The sequence below is a fragment of the Nicotiana tabacum genome, chromosome 4 (genome assembly GCF_000715075.1).
Source record: "Nicotiana tabacum cultivar K326 chromosome 4, ASM71507v2, whole genome shotgun sequence".
Lineage (NCBI taxonomy): Eukaryota > Viridiplantae > Streptophyta > Magnoliopsida > Solanales > Solanaceae > Nicotiana > Nicotiana tabacum.
Genome location: NC_134083.1, coordinates 142,867,050 through 142,882,992, shown reverse-complemented (window position 1 = coordinate 142,882,992; position 15,943 = coordinate 142,867,050). Strand labels below are relative to the sequence as shown.

Here is a 15,943-nt window from a genome sequence, read left to right as displayed (position 1 = left end):
AACAGATCAAATCAAAGCGGTTATTAGTGTCAATCATGGGATCTACTTCCGTTATTAGAGTTGTACCTTATTTAGGATTCCTCTATTATATAAAGAGGGATCTCATTCACTTGTAGAGGACAATCATTATTCACCGATAAGAATATACACATACACTGCTTTCTTTGTTTTACCTATTGTTCATCGATGTTTGTTCCATCCTCTACTGTTTTTATTAACTAACCTCGAGACTATCTCGAATCGAGGTCGAGGTATTGTTCGCAGACCGGTTTGATTTATTTTATTGTCCAATTTATTTATTTAATTTGTTGTTTATCAATTGGTACCGGTTTAAATCATATATCCTTAAAACCACAATATAAGTTTAATTGTTACTCAATTTTTAGGGTGAACAGAATGTAAGCCCTACTTGGTGCCTAAGAAATAATTTCATAAACGGAGGTACAGATATCTATAAATTTAGTGTAATACTCGCAAACCTCATTCGCTCTCTTCCCAGTTTAATTTTGTTTCATTGTCATTCAAAGGTAAAATATTCAGAACAAAGTTACGTTCTTATGGAGCAGTTACAACAGGTTGGTCAAGAGGGTTTCCGTTTCCGTCCCACCGATTCAGAAGGACTTATGTTCTTGTTGAGATTCGTCGCTGGACAAGAGATGCATGATTCTGGATTTATCACCACTAACGTTGATGTCTATGGCAAACAAGAACCTTGGGAGATTTACGACAACGGAGTACCCTGTGGTGATGATTAGGGGTATACAAATGAAACCGACAAACCGCACCAACCCGATAATCCGAGTCAAACCGAAAAAAAAAAAATCTGACCATAGTTTGGTTTGATTTGGTTTGGTGTTGAAAAAAAAACCCGACCATATTTGGTTTGGTTTGGTTTTAACTAAAAAAAGTTAAACCGAAACCAAACCAACCCGATATTATATGTATAGAAGTTTTAAATATATTTAATACATAAAAAAATTTATTGTAGTGTAGTTTATAAATATTTCTTAAACTTTTTCATAGTTTTATCTTTTAACGTATTATTTCAAGCTTGGGCTTATAATATTTGGATGCTCCAATAAGTTTTATAGTCCATAAATGTTAGTAACTCAAATAAATCCTAAACCAAAATCAAATTAATACTAATGCTAATAAAATATTCAATTCAATTATTGTACTATGAATGAAAATAGTGTTGGATATCTATTTTTTAGTTTTTTCATGGTTTAGATAAAATTTATAACTTATTTTTCTTTTAGTGGTTAGTCATGTAAATAATAGTACTTATTAGTCGTAATTTTAAATTATATTTTTTTTCATTATGGCTTATTAATAATATTTATTTTATGCAATTTTATTATCTTTATTGTTGAATATTTTAGTACAATGTCATGACTCATCTCATATTTATGTTATTTTGTTAAAAAACACCTTATATAGTTCTATCTTACTAGGATTAAAGAAATATTTGGAGCACAAATTTTACGTTTTGTGCTATGAAGACTTTATGGGGTGGAAACCCGAAAAATCCGAGATTAAAAAACCCAATTTTTATTGGTTTGGTTTGTTATTTAGATTTAATAACCCGATATAATGATTTGGTTTGGTAATTAAAAAATTAGAACCAACCCGACCTATGTACACTCTAGTGATGACGATGACAACACCAATTATCGCTATTTCATCACAAAGCTGAAGAAGAAAAGCAACGCGAGTATTCATCGTTCTGTCAGAAACAAGGGCACTTGGAAACAGGACAACAAGGGCAAACCAGTTCACTACAAAAATATGGGAAACGCATCTTCGGTGGTTAATATTGGATCCAAGACAAATTTGTCTTACAAAAATAAAGAGTTTTACCCTGAAGATCAGAAAGATGGACATTGGCTCATGAAGGAGTACGAGCTTTCTAAGGTTATTCTTCACAAGTTCGACCAAGACTGTAGAGATTATGTTCTCTGCGCCATCAAGAAACTGAAGCACGTTAACAGTTCATCCGAAACTTCCACAATCACGACGTTTAATAATGTTTCCGATAGAACTGATGAGGTAACGAGTTCTGTTGATGACTTGTTGGCTATTAATACTTGCAAATGTTATTATAATATGTGCAAGAATTTGGAACACTCCGAAATAATGGCTTTTCAAGAATCAATGATGATGAATAATAGTGTTGACAAACTAGCTGAAGGGACTACTTTTGAGATGCCAGAACTAGCAGTGCCTGATGATTTGTATCAATGGGATGGATAGGAATTGGACGACTTAAATCAGATATTAGATGGTGTACCCGAGGTTGATGTAGCAGTGGATATTGTTGAGCCGTTAGCAGCAGTACTAGAACCAGAGGTGACATTGGGCTCAATAATTTTGATTAGTCGGTGCCTGATAAGTAGAGCAATTCAGCGCATGTGGAACATTCAAATGTGGCTGATATGTCTCAAATGAATTTGATTAGCTTTAATCAGTCAGTGCCTGAAGATGTGCTTGGCTTGGATCCATGGGATATAATGGACTTGGATGAGTTAAAGCGGATGTTAGAAGATGTATCTGAGTGTTGTCCAGATGGATGTTGAGGATCAACAACAACATGAACACGACGACAAGGTTGTGCTGCAAAGGACCAGCTATTTTTGGAGCCAAAAACTGCTAACATTAATGCTAACCTGTATATGTAGACATTCTTCAACAAACTGTATAAAGCTTTTATATTTGAGTGCCCGAAGATGTGCTTGGCTTGGATCCATGGATGAGTTAAATAGGATGTTGGAATATGTATCTGGGTGTCGTCCAAATAGATGCTAATTAACGAGGATTGAGTCAACAACGTCAGATGATAGAATTGTTCCAAGTATGACAAGGTGTCATCGACTGCAACGAGTTATATTTGCAATTCCACAAGTACTGCAGAGCTTGGTCATGTGTCAAAAATACAAATAGAATGAGTAAAATAAACGAAACAAGCAAATGTTGTCATCTCTGGCATGATCTGTCTCTTCTTCATTTTTTGCAGTTGTCGTGTGATGCTAGTGTTTAAGAACCTCCATGGCGAAACAGAAGTACTGATCTATACAGAGCAGCAACATGCAGGAAACAGATGAACATGATGATCAGATCATCTAGTAAACCTATTATACCCAAAATTCCTGCAGAAAGGGAAACAAGAATCGTCATAAACTGAACAACACGGTAACGTTATTGGAGAGAAAAATTCAACCTTTACCTTCTGGGATAATGTCCACGGGGCTAAGAACGTATATTCCACTTAAAATTACCTGCAAATCAAAAAATATTTAGACAATCTATGTAAGATATAGAGATGGGAAAGGTTAACGTTAACGACTTCCATCCCTCGGCAGGTCTTTTTAATTAATTTTTGTTTTTTATTTTTCAATAAACTGATGAACACAAACTCAATTTACCAGTTTTAATTCTCCAAGTTACTTAGGAGAATTGGGTTCAAGATGACTGCTGTGAAAAGCTAAGTTGCTCGGACTCGGGTGCGGGTGTCCGATACGGGTGCAGATCTAGAGGTCAGATCCTTCACGATCTAAATTTAAAGATTCGGGGATGCGGATCTAGAGGTACGGATACAGGTGCGGGGATTCGGCTAAAAATAATTCAATTATTTAAAAATAGAGTTATAAAAATATGTCTAAATTACGAGACATAATTATGTGAAAAACTTACAAGGTATTCCGAGAAGGAGAAAATATTGAACAAGAGTAGAATTTTACAAGGAAATAAAAGGAAAAGGACAGACATAGAAATTTATATATACAAGGTATTCCATTTTCTTCCATATCACCCTAACTTTTGATTTGTTTTCAAAAATCATTGTATCTGTCCCAAATTTCTTCGTTGATTTTGGTCAAAGTACCCAAAATCGGTTGACCAGATCCGACACGGATTCCACACCCATACCCACACCCACGTCGTGTCGACACGGGTACGGCACTGAAAGTGAAGAGTTCGAGCAACTTAGGTGAAAAGGACTCCATCCTAGTCTAACACCCAAGGGAGAACACAGGGAAACGCATCCTAATTTTTAAAGGGTCCTTTAGTGAATGTCGGCAAATGGTCAAACATAAACTTCAAACACTGCTAACTGTTCTTGTAGTATTCAATAAAGTGCCGATTTATGATTTTGTCATCAAACTAGCATAGGAGAGATACATAAGTGGTTCTGTCATCCCTCAGAACCTAATATAAACTAGTTTGTCACCTTCTGATTTCTATTGCACATCATCTAAAAAGTTTACACTCTTTAAAAGAGACTATTTGTGATTGACTGCATTAAACATCCAATTCAGCTAATCTAATGTGAACGAGACAACTGAAATTACATATAACTCATGGCTTGCACATCTATTTTTATTACACAACTCCCTCTATGTTCCCTCTAGTATCCAGATCATCATTCTAAAATGATGTGGCATGCAGACAGCAGAGATGTTTAGAACCTACTTTCTGCAAGAAATGCTTGACGGAAAGCAAACAAAATACCGCCATCTCTCACCCCAGCATACATCTATTATCATACTCCAAATGATAATGTACTATAGTGCCTGCTGTACTTAGACCATAACAAAAATATAGTAATGCAACAGAAGCATAGATCTTACTGTTAATGGAGAAGATTGAAAAGCTTTGAGTTGAAAGAAAATAAATTGAGATTAAAGGAAAATGTTCTACATAGAAAGATATACTACCTCTCTAAAAGAAAAGGAAACAAAAATATAAAGAAGAACAACAGAGGAGAACAAGAATGGCGAAGTGGTAGTCGGTGCAATAGGGAAGAAAACTTAACTGCCAAATAGACACGTGCCCTGATGACAAATGGAAGAGATCTTTGAGGATCTGTCATATCTCGCAGCAATCTCCTGAGGAGAAAGGGAAGATCTCGCACTCTCTGTCAAAACAAAGACCATATATCATCTTTCAACTGAGGATCAACATTTGTGGTCAGTTTACATGTTATAAGATGCACAAGGACTAATAATCGAATTCTTAACAGAAAGGTGAAACTACATTGGCTATAGATGCATCAGGCAAGTTATACACAGGGTGAAAAGAAGTACTAGAAAAATCGGAAACCTCTCAATGGAGCATGGTTCTCTTTCTCGTAGATACAACATCTTTCTTGCCCCTAGAGCCTAGCTCAAGTGGCAAAGGGTGGTGGATTTGTGTCTTAGGTCACAGGTTCAAGCCCCCACACCATGCAAAGCAAAGCCTGGTATTTAAGTGGAGAAGGGTAGAGGGGTGGGCCCATTATCCATCTAGTTTCGAAGGCTGCGATTGGTCCAAAGGATCGACCCCAGACGGATTTCTCGGTCATCAAAAAAAAAATCCTAACAGGCCCTAATCTGTAGCACCCAAGTAAGTCAAAAAGTTAATGCTCGATCGATCTCCTCTGCTGGTTTCCATGAAGATGAGAATAGCGACCAGTGCATTATTCTTCGAAGGAGACAAAGATGGCTATTCATTTAAGAGATAGCATTGCAAATTTGTCAAAATAGACCTCAACAAACACAAATACGAAGCTGGAGCAGAACATAAACAAATCATTAGCCAAGTATACTAGCAGTCTGGTACAGGGGCACTTCTATGCATAGTCTTTACAGCAGTCACACCTCAACAACTGTTTCCCAAATATAACCATAAGAAACAATTTTCCAACACCCAAATGGCCAAATGAGTGGTGTCTCAACTATTCAAGGTGCAAGACAAACTCACCCTTACTAGAAACTAGTTTCCAACTCATACTCCCCCTAACTTTTCAGCCCATGCTTCCTCGAATTGTTCAAGAATGTCAACCCAAGCAACAATTTTAGGTTGAGTGCACGACTTACAATAATAGAAGAAAATAATAAAATCCTCCCCACCGCATCCCAAAAAAATGAAAAAAGAAAACAAAGAGAAAAAGGAAAAGTTGTTGCTAAAAGATTAGTTGCTGATAGAAAGTGTAGCAGAAAATCATGTGAAGAAAAGGAAATGCAATGGTGACATGCCAATTACCTGGAAAAGGCTGCTGTTATGTTGGCCAAAATGCCGGTTATAGTGTTCAATCCTTCGTAAAACCTCAGGAACTACAGGATCTCGGTGCAACCTTGATGCAGAATCACTAGGAACCAACAACGTAATTGGACGGCGACATAATGGACACTTACATGCTTGAAGGGCAGATCCATGATCCCAAACTTGTAGAATGCAATTAGCTTGAAAGGAGGAAGCCAAGGTTAGAATTTAGTACACATACTCATATTTGTGAAGGAAAGTAGCAAACATCAGCACATACCCGCAGAAAACCTTTATATAACACTAGTACGTGATGCTTTCAGTTGAATCAATTCTATGCATTCTTAATTAAGTTTATATTTAACATCTTAGTGGCACAGAAGTCCTTTAGGTATCACTAACCCAATTACTTGACAGCTATTATTATAATTAGAAAATACTATTGCACGCTAAATATTGTTTTATAAAGGGAAACCTGTTGATTCAATAACGAGCCAAGGAAAATGTCCTCAATAACAAGCCAAGGAAAATGTCCTTGACTGCATCCAAGGAAATATTACTGATTTCCATTCCTTTTTTTTTCTTTTTTTTAGGAGAATCCTGGTAACAAGAGACATCAGAATTCTTAGAACTTCTTCACGCCTCACAGAGACATAATTTTTTACAAACTCTGATCAGCTACTGGAGTTCAGCAATTCCTAAGGTCCTCAGTAGAGGGGAATATAGGTCTAAAGAACATTCTTTTGAACAAGAGAGAGACTCTTGACAAAACAAAAGAGAAGAGGGAAACATCAAAACCGTTTCAGGTCAAGAAGCAAAAACTAGTGTTTGGGTAACATTTAGAGGCTTCGTAATCATTTGAATATTGAGTCTTTTAAGGAAGGAAAGCATGAGATTCATTCTACCTTGCTTAGAGTCAGATCCTTCAAAATCCTTGCCACACCCATGACGACCCAACACATATTTGGTGTGGGTGCATTTAAGTGCCCTAATTGTATAAACACATACATTACATATCAAAAGTGTACACACACACACTAAAAAAAAATGATGTGTACGTATACGTATATTCAAACTGAAAAGGGATTTCTCACTCAAAGCCAACAAAAACAATCTGAGGTTTTCCATAACTAAAGAGAAAAACTGTTTAACTTCTCAATATAAGCAAGTATATTACTCTCAATTTCTCACTTTACCCCATCTTCCACTAACGCAAAAATGAAAAGAAAAAACATGGTATATCTCAAATTGAAATTGAGTTTCTCAGCCAAACCCATTAAAACAATCTGATATTTTTTTTCCAAATATCAATTACAAAAATCTGCAATATAAGCAAGTGGGTCACTCAGTAACGTTTGTTCCCATTTTCCATCAAGAGAATAAAAACCTATGAAAACAATATGTAAATTTTGCCACAATAGAATACAAGAACTGCTTAATTTCCTAATATAAGCAAATGGGGAACTCTCAATTTTTCACCATTCTACATTTCTCATCGAGAAAACCAAAAAAAAATATCTTCAACTCCAATTTCAGCAACATAATAGCAAGTTATAAACACCAAATAAATAATAAAAAAGATGAAGAAAAAAAAGAAGAACTCACCACAAAACCAATGGGAACAATTGGATTGACAAGGGACATGGAAATTGCCATGGCATATTGAACAAACATCATTCTCTGGTGGTCCATCCATTTTCCTTTTTTATACAATCACTTGCTTTTTTTCTCTTCCTCTTTCTTTATACAAATTATATGTATTTTTGTTGTGGGTTTGATTAAGCATTCAAAAAAATTCAGTGGATCCAGTAGTTTATTGTGATTGCCCTCAATGGTGTTTCGTCTTGAAACTTGGAATTTTCTTAACAAGTAAGAATTGATGAAGAAGGTCCGAAGAGAAACTTTTATTCGAAGTTTACCCCTTAGTTTTCTGAAAACTACACTTTGCTCCCTTTGGTTTAAGCTCAAAGGAAATCCTCGCAATGACAAAAATAGTCGCTTATGTTTAAGGGTATGCTCAAAATAATCCCTTTTAAGTTTGATACTCCCTCCGGTGCACAATAAGTAATTATTTTATCTTCGATAAAAGTCTAATATGCCCTTATACTATATGAAATTTAGCTCATTTATAATTCGTTAATACTTTAGCTCAAGAATACCCTTACCGTCACATAGTTGGTCCATGTATGCCTTTTCGAAATGGAATCCACCCAAACTAATTAGTTTTTTCGTTAATTGTATTAAAGTGTATTACAAATATTATTTCTTTTTTATTATTACAAACACTAGTTTGAGTTGATTCCGTTTCGAAAATGGCATATATGGACTAATTATGTGACTGTAAGGGCATATATGGACTGACTATGTGATGGTAAGGGCATTCTTGAGTTAAAGTATTAACGAAGGGTAAATGTGCTCAATTTCGTATAGTACATGGGCATATTTGAACTTTTTCCGTTTTATCTTTGACACACCCGTTAAGAAAATACGAAGTCCTAGAGAAAAAAAAATGTATTCACTAAATTAACCTTAATTAATTGTTACATTGACTATGTGACGGTAAGGGCAAATTTTAAAAAATAAAATTAATTCCTTCTTGATTATGTAAATAGACATTTATTTTGGACCAAAATAAAAAGGTAAAATGATTACTTATTTTGGACCAAAATAAAAAAGTAAAATAATTACTTATTGTGGACTGGAGGGAGTAAAACTTAATAGTTCTGGTCTCCGTGAAACTTAAGGAACTCTATTTGTTAGATTTGATAATAACTATGATAAAAAGATTTAACGTTAATAACATGTTTAGCCAAGTTTCTAAAATCTGCTTATTTTGAGAAGTGCTTTTCACAAAAGTGTTTTTCAAAAAAGAATACTTTTGGGGAGAAGTAGTTTGTGTTTGGCTATTTAATTTAAAAAGTACTTTTGAGTAGTAATTAGTGTTTGACCAAACTTTTAAAAAATATTTCGAAGTGTATTTTTTTCAAAAGTACTTTTCAAAAAGTGCCTTTGAAGCGAAACTATTTTTTTCTACTTCTCAAAAACTGCTTCTACTTCTACTCAAAAGCACTTTTTTTCTTTTCAAAGGTTTGTCCGAACACCTAAAAAAAAACACTTTTAACAACAATAAAAAAAGCAGCCAAAGAAACTTGATCAACCAGGCTATAAACACTTGGAAAGCTCTATCAAATCTTTCAAAATGCATAATTAAAATTGCACTAGAAACAAAAAAATTATACAAAAAAAGTAAAAATTAGACGTTAAAAAACTACATCATACTCTAGAAATATACCAAAAATAACAAAAACTACAAAATCATTTATACCTATATATGTGAGATTATACCTCTAAATTTTCTTTTTTTTACGGTTCCCGTCAAATTCAATAGACAAAATTCGTTAAATTTTTCACAGACCAAAAGTGTTAAGTTTATACAAACTTAAAGGAAGAAAATTACTATGAGCATACTTAAAGGAAGACTACCCTCATATAGAAAGGACCATTTTTGTCATTTTCTCCGTATCCTCCTTGTGCATATTTTTTCAATTCTTTTATGTGCTATGTTAAAGCTAATTATTAGAATCTTAAGTAATATTTAAAAATAAATTACTAAAAATTAATTGAATCGTACCAATAAAAAAAATAAGATTATTGAGACGATAAGAAAATATTTAATTTTGATTATACATAATAAAGTAGCCAAAAATTTGATATGGAATAAAAATAACGTAACTCATTGAACAAGCCATTTACACTTCTCAGTTCAGTAAAACATTGGAAGGTTTAAGTTTGTAGTATTACCTTTCTATCACTAATTGCCAAAAGAAGTCAAAAGTTTTCATGTGTTGTAAATAACTTATTTACTAAGTAATAGTAGTACATATTTTAAATAAAATTAATAGTTCAGAATAAGTGATATGTTTGCCAGTATTGAAAAAGTTAATAAAAAATAATAATATCTCTTCAATATAAAATAAATTAGAATTGATTACATGAATTCTTACTAACTACTTTTAACTATATAACAACAATTACACCAAGCAGTAACACTTTCACACTATCAAAGCTTAACAAAAAACAAGAACAAAAACTGTAGTCTCAGGGGGAGCTAGGTTTTCGGATACGGGTTCGGTTGAACCCAATAACTTTTGTCCGAACCCTTTATTTGTTTTAAAAAAATATTAAATTATGTACAAATTGTTGATTAACAGAGGCGGAGCCACAATCCTGTTTGCGGGTTAGGCCGAATCCAGTAGCTCTTTTTCAAACTCTGTATTTGTATTAAGAAATTTAATGAATATATATAAAATATTAATTTAGAACCCACTAACTGGATTATAATTTCAAACTTCATAAGATTCAAATACTAGTTCTGCATTAGAATAATTAACTCAAAAGTTTCAAATTATGGCTTCAACTTTTCTTTTTTAGAAATGTTAAAAAGTATTAAAACGTTCATCTACATATATAATGTTTGATTCGTTTTCAAACACTGAGCGAGAGGCAGTCCAGTGAAGATGAATGTCAGCTTATCTTTTCCTCATCCATCAACCTTTAGTAAAACACAATTGGTGCAGCCCAACTCCACCACTATTTTATTTTGCTTCTCCTCCTTTCCATTTCATTCTGTTCGCAGAATTCCTCAGTTAGATAAGAAACGATGTCGTTTTGTCACTTGTGCTTCCTCCTTACAGCTGCCACTTCTTCCCTTCCCTATTGACCAGGTGAATATTACTTTTATTGTTTTTCTCATCTGGGTTCTCTTTTTCTTTCACTTTTGGGGCGTTTCTCATTTGAGTTTTCTCCATTTAGTATATCATGTTTACTCCCTCTATTCCAATTTGTTTGATACTATTTTGTTATTAGTCTGTTCTAAAAATGAATGATAGATATCTATATTTGGAAACAACTGACTTAGTACCATTTTACGTCAATGAGAAGCTTTTATAGTCATATAAATCTTGTGTCATATTTAAGATCACAACTTTGAAATAAACTATAGTCGCACAAATGTTATGACATCATTAAGACTACACGCTTTGGGAATCTTCATTTCTTTCTTAAAATTCGTGTCGAATCAAACTATACCAAACAATTTAGAATGGAGGGAGTTTATATTTTGTAGGGTCTTTTCTAAATTAAATATTTAAGTTACATAAATTTTGGTTTATCATTTTCTTTAAGTACACTGGAGAGGTTAAGTACTGAGATTTTGCATTTTTCTGGTCAAATTTGTGGCTATTTGCAACCAATAGAAAGCTCAAGCTAAAGAATGTTTAGTGTGCAAAGGCGGAGCCACGATTATAAGTTTATGGGTTCTGAATTGTAGAATGACGATTTCAAATGTTAATGACTTGGTTCTAAAACTTAATATTTGTACATATTTAATGAATTTCTTAACATAAAATACACTATTTGAGCAAAAACTACTGGGTTCGGCCGATCCCACAGCTCAGCTTCTGCCTCCGCTCCTTTAGTGTGTATTTTTATCTTAAGGTTGATAGTGAAAATAAGTAAAGATAGTCACTCTAGGAACTCTTTGTTATGCAGGTATTAGTCCCTTCAGAGACAAAGACACTACACTTGTATGAAGCAAGATACTTGGCGCTGTTAGAGGAGGTGCACGATATAAACTTTTCATCTTCATATGTGATATTTAAGATAATGATAATGGTTGAGTATTTTCTTATCATTCTCTAATACTCATATTTGAGTTATGACATGCTAATATGTTTTATTTGTATATACGCGAATAACTCATTGCTTATGGCTACATAACTATCTAGATAAAACAGCTGCAAGCTTTCTGTATTAATGATTGTTTCAAAAACAATTTCCTACTATTTCACCACCTGCACAATGTGCTTGCGTCGTAGATACTTTGATCCCCTCGACAGTCTTTGCATGAGAGAATTATTGGTATAAAATGTGAAATAGATATTGTTTGAAATTCGGGAAGAGAAGCAATCAATCCATCATATTCTCTTGAACAATAGCATTTTGATGAGCAGTGATTATCAAAACATTCTACATTAATCACAGTTTTTTTCCTCCTCATTGCTGCAGTCTCTTTTCAAGAAGAAGAAGTTTTTTGTGCACTTTGTTCTAGATCCTATAGCCATCAATGATACATCAGGAGAAGCATCTTTTGCTGCTAGATACGGTTGCTTGGTTGCAATAGAGAAAGTTAGTTTTCTTACTTTGCTGCTGTAACATTTATCAAACAGAACCCAAAGTTAAAGAGAATCTTCACTTTGCTATGCAGGTTGAGAAATTGGAGATTGGTGCATTAGTCTCTATTAGGGGTGTAGGCCGTGCCAAAATTCTGAAATTTGAACAGGTAAGCTCTTTGTCACTATTAAAGGTTTTTCTAATTGTTGTATCCCAAATAATGCCTTTCTAGCTTGTAAGTTAATGAACACAATATTCATTTCTCCAGCATGCTATCATAAGTACCTGATATAGTAACTCCGCTATTTGGTGTTGACGCATTTTTTTTATCTGGACTACGTGGTGGTAGAAAGAATCACTCAACCTTTTTAACCATTTCAAAGGAGTCGGAATAATGAGTTTTCTACAAAATGATTCCTTTTTGTATTGCCTCATTTATGTATTGTACTGTAATAATTCAACACTTTCAACACCTGAAAAGGAGCTGGACTAGTGAGTTTCTACCGATAAAGTTGTCTTTACTCTTTGCCAGTTATGCGCAACGTACGTTTTAAGAAAGTTGAGTCTTGGCACTCTACATGTGTGCTCCTTTTTTCCCCAAAAGGCCGTAAAAAAATGTATTTGTTAATTTAAGTGTCATACTAGAAACAGTTTCAGGAGATGTCAAAAAGTAGGATATGGAGCGAGGTAATGACCAATTTATCTTATGCAATCAATGTTCAGCTTAGTGATGGGAAATAGTAGGAGATGTTATTTTTGATGTTATAAGTAATTATAGAATCTTTATTAATCTGTTTCTGTCAGCAATCATTCGCTATAAATATTAACTTAAGTACTGCAGACATTCTTATGCTCACAATCAGAATATCCAAGCAGGTCTTCACTTTGACATAATTTGTAGGCAGAACCATACTTGACAGGTGCAGTCATACCACTGCTGGACAACACTCCACACAATGATACAGAACTAAGTTCCAAAGTTTTGGAGATAAAAGAAGCTCTCCGTAATTTGAATAGCTTGGAAATAAAGCTAAAGGTTCTCCCTTCTCCCTTCTCTCTTCTCTCTGTGTGTCAGTCTGTTTGTCTTCGGGAAGAATGCACTCTCTTAAAAGTTTCAAAAGTTTGTTCCTTTTTATGAAGTACATTGCGACAAATGCACAAGTCTTTGGCATTGATGCTATTATATTGTTCCATCTTGTTTAGATTATTCCATATTCTTCTGCCTTCTGTAGAAGTTTAGCAGATACTTTATCTTGTTATGTTTGCTCACAGTGGCTCCTTTTTGTTCAGAACTTTTAACAAGCTAGCATAGGTTCATTCATGTTGCAAATTTACTTGAATTAAACAAAGTTTTGGCAATGAAAGGTTGAGTTCTCACTTGGGCTGGGCTGAAAATGTGAAAACTTAAATACCATATATTTCTCCAGGCTCCTCAAGAAGCTTTGTTGCAAACTTTAACTGCAAACTCTTTGAAATGGTCTGAGAAGACACCTGTTCCGGATTGCGACAACAGCTTCATTCCACCTTTCGCTGAGCTTGTATCCTTTGCAGCACTTCAACCTGTTTCTGGTAAGTAGTTCAGTCTCCAAAGATATCTATACATTATGTACTATCCTCATCTAAGATTTGACACAGCTTCTGAATAGAATGGTAGTATGTTTCTTACAGGTCCAGCTATAATAATTATAAATGGGAGTGCAATATTTCAGATTAGTTTCTTCAAACTGCTGCATAGTTTGACTAATTTAAAAGCTGACATTCTGCATATATTTAAGCTCTAGGTTTGGAACAGGATTATTGCCATCTGCTTGTTTAGATTCAGCAATTCCTGTTTAAATAACTGCTGCATTCTGAAGTCTGTCAAGCTTTGTTAGTTTGATCTAAACATGCGGACGTGTAATCACTGTTCGTCCAAAACTCAACATTGCACTAACGTGAAACAACTCGCATTGAATTGGAATGTCCCCTTGGATTGAACTATTATATGCCTTTGAACCAAATTTAGTTGGGCAAACCAAAATCTGGACTATTGTTTTGCCTCCTCTTATCTACCTTACCAAATGTCTAATATAGGACAGACAGCGCCTAGGTGAGGTAAAGTTTAGTTCCTATCTAAATATACTGAAACACGCAAGTTAGTTTCGGGTTAGAGCAATTCAAAATAATACTTGAAGGAATGTAACAGAGACAACACTTTCCAAGTTATCAGATGAACATCAATACTCCCATTTGTCATTCCTTTTTTTGTGTTTCAATTTACCTAAACATATATTTAGATCTGTGCCTAAACAAAGGGGAGTTTTAGAAAGATCCCTACTCTCCTAGAGTATAGGGTGTCGGGACAACCAAAGGGACTATATTTATTAGTAGCCAGAAACATTTCTTCTCCATTCTTGTTTCTATGTTGAACAAAAGAGAAGGTTACTTCTCGATCCTCGTCAATATCTCTCAACCAAAAGGGTAATCCTTTTGTCCCAAAATATTCTTTCAAGTTGCATGCATTAGATCTGCAATAGTGGTACAAGATATAGGACGGCATATGTAGTTATGAATTTTGATGATGGACACCATAAAGAGCAGTCTGACGTTCAAGAAAGCAAATTGATGATCAAATATATTCCCTACTTATTTTCAATCTTGCCCACAGGATCCTCCGAGTCAGAGTTGCAGAAGCTGCAAAAAAAGAAGTTGAGAGCAATGGACATCAGGGATACCCTAGAGAGGCTTGAAGAGTCCATAGGATATGTGCAAGAAAATATTTCCTTGGTAGCAGCCAAGCTCGCAATTCAATCTTTAGATTCCCGTTCGTGAAGGAATTGCTAAACAAGGTTCCTATCTACATGAAACTTTGCATGAAATGTTGAACTAGGTTCCTGTTGTGAGCGTTAAATTTGGTTGAACGAAAGAGATGCCGTATAAACATCATAACATGGTCGTGTGTATATTTGTTCAGCAAAGGATCATGAAAACACGCTACAAAATGTTTGGCAAGGGACGTTACAGGTCAATCTATGCATATTCAAGTTGAAAGAAGAGCCTCAACAGTTTCATCAAGAAAACAAGGACAGTTATTAGGAATGTTAATATCATTAGTTCACTTTATATGAGCAAGACTTTGGCATTTGAAGGAAAGCGAAGCATGTAATATTCACAAGTTAATGTTACATCATTTCTACTTTCAGAATGTATCTTTTTTTTTCTAAAGTTGTTCTGCAAGTTGCTGATTAATTCAGTGATTCTTATGCCATGGAATTTGTATATGGTTTTAAAGAAGCTTACAATTGTTCCAGATTTGAACTTTATCAATGACTATCCTTGCATTTACTATGTACTGGTACGAATCCTTATACAAGAAATGTGTCGTGAATACGATTCACAATTAAGTGCAAATTATTAAGTTGCCAATATTAACCACTAGATGTTGGTTAGTGTTTATTAAGAGAAAATTATGAGGTTAATAATTGATTATTTTGTTTCTTAAAGGTTGAAAATTCTTTAAAGCGACTACCTTTTAAATAAAAAAGAAATATGAAAAATCTAATCCTCCCTCCTATTTTGAAAGGTAAGTAGTTGAGTACTGTTTCAGTTTTCCTACTGATTAAAGAAGGCCCTTTCTACTATGGGAAAAGTAATCAAATGACCAGTTATAGCTTTGTTTTAGTATGACCATCGATAGCAAAGCAAAATATCTTATTGCAGACAAAGATAAGGTCAGTCAACATCAATCAAACCCTGTATCCCAAATTGTTCGGGG

General features: G+C 34.3%; 2 protein-coding genes across 3 annotated transcripts; one reads left to right on the top strand and one right to left on the bottom strand.

Annotated features, from left to right (window-relative positions):
* Nucleotides 1–2,867: 2,867 nt before the first annotated feature.
* LOC107777507 (uncharacterized) lies at nucleotides 2,868–7,871 on the bottom strand. Its single transcript, XM_016597547.2, has 5 exons — nucleotides 7,624–7,871; nucleotides 6,019–6,218; nucleotides 4,811–4,912; nucleotides 3,224–3,275; nucleotides 2,868–3,146 (listed from the first exon to the last, which is right to left on the bottom strand). Exons 1-5 carry the CDS (start codon nucleotides 7,712–7,714, stop codon nucleotides 3,034–3,036), a joined length of 558 nt encoding a protein of 185 aa, XP_016453033.1. The 5' UTR covers nucleotides 7,715–7,871; the 3' UTR covers nucleotides 2,868–3,033.
* A 2,616-nt stretch (nucleotides 7,872–10,487) lies between these two features.
* LOC107777506 (uncharacterized) lies at nucleotides 10,488–15,520 on the top strand. 2 transcript variants are annotated; one of them, XM_016597546.2, is made up of 8 exons: nucleotides 10,489–10,742; nucleotides 11,569–11,637; nucleotides 12,085–12,204; nucleotides 12,284–12,358; nucleotides 13,091–13,225; nucleotides 13,617–13,758; nucleotides 14,837–15,017; nucleotides 15,143–15,520. In XM_016597546.2, the coding sequence occupies exons 1-7, from the start codon at nucleotides 10,536–10,538 to the stop codon at nucleotides 14,998–15,000; spliced, it is 912 nt and encodes a 303-aa protein (XP_016453032.1). In that variant the 5' UTR covers nucleotides 10,489–10,535; the 3' UTR covers nucleotides 15,001–15,017; nucleotides 15,143–15,520. The 2 variants fall into 2 exon arrangements, with proteins under 2 accessions (XP_075108659.1, XP_016453032.1); XM_075252558.1 differs by lacking the exon at nucleotides 12,085–12,204 and having other exon boundaries at nucleotides 10,488–10,742; nucleotides 14,837–15,520.
* The last annotated feature ends 423 nt before the right edge of the window (nucleotides 15,521–15,943 follow it).

Excerpts from the sequence above, each read along its gene's own strand:
- LOC107777507 (XM_016597547.2), bottom strand. The coding sequence starts at position 7,714 with ATGGATGGACCACCAGAGAATGATGTTTGTTCAATATGCCATGGCAAT. Across the intron at positions 4,913-6,018 it reads ATAACAGCAGCCTTTTCCAG|AGAGTGCGAGATCTTCCCTT; the intron begins GTAATTGGCATG and ends TTGTTTTGACAG. Across the intron at positions 3,276-4,810 it reads GGGCACGTGTCTATTTGGCA|GTAATTTTAAGTGGAATATA; the intron begins GTTAAGTTTTCT and ends TTTGATTTGCAG.
- LOC107777506 (XM_016597546.2), top strand. The coding sequence starts at position 10,536 with ATGAATGTCAGCTTATCTTTTCCTCATCCATCAACCTTTAGTAAAACA. Across the intron at positions 10,743-11,568 it reads TTCCCTTCCCTATTGACCAG|GTATTAGTCCCTTCAGAGAC; the intron begins GTGAATATTACT and ends TTTGTTATGCAG. Across the intron at positions 13,759-14,836 it reads AGCACTTCAACCTGTTTCTG|GATCCTCCGAGTCAGAGTTG; the intron begins GTAAGTAGTTCA and ends TCTTGCCCACAG.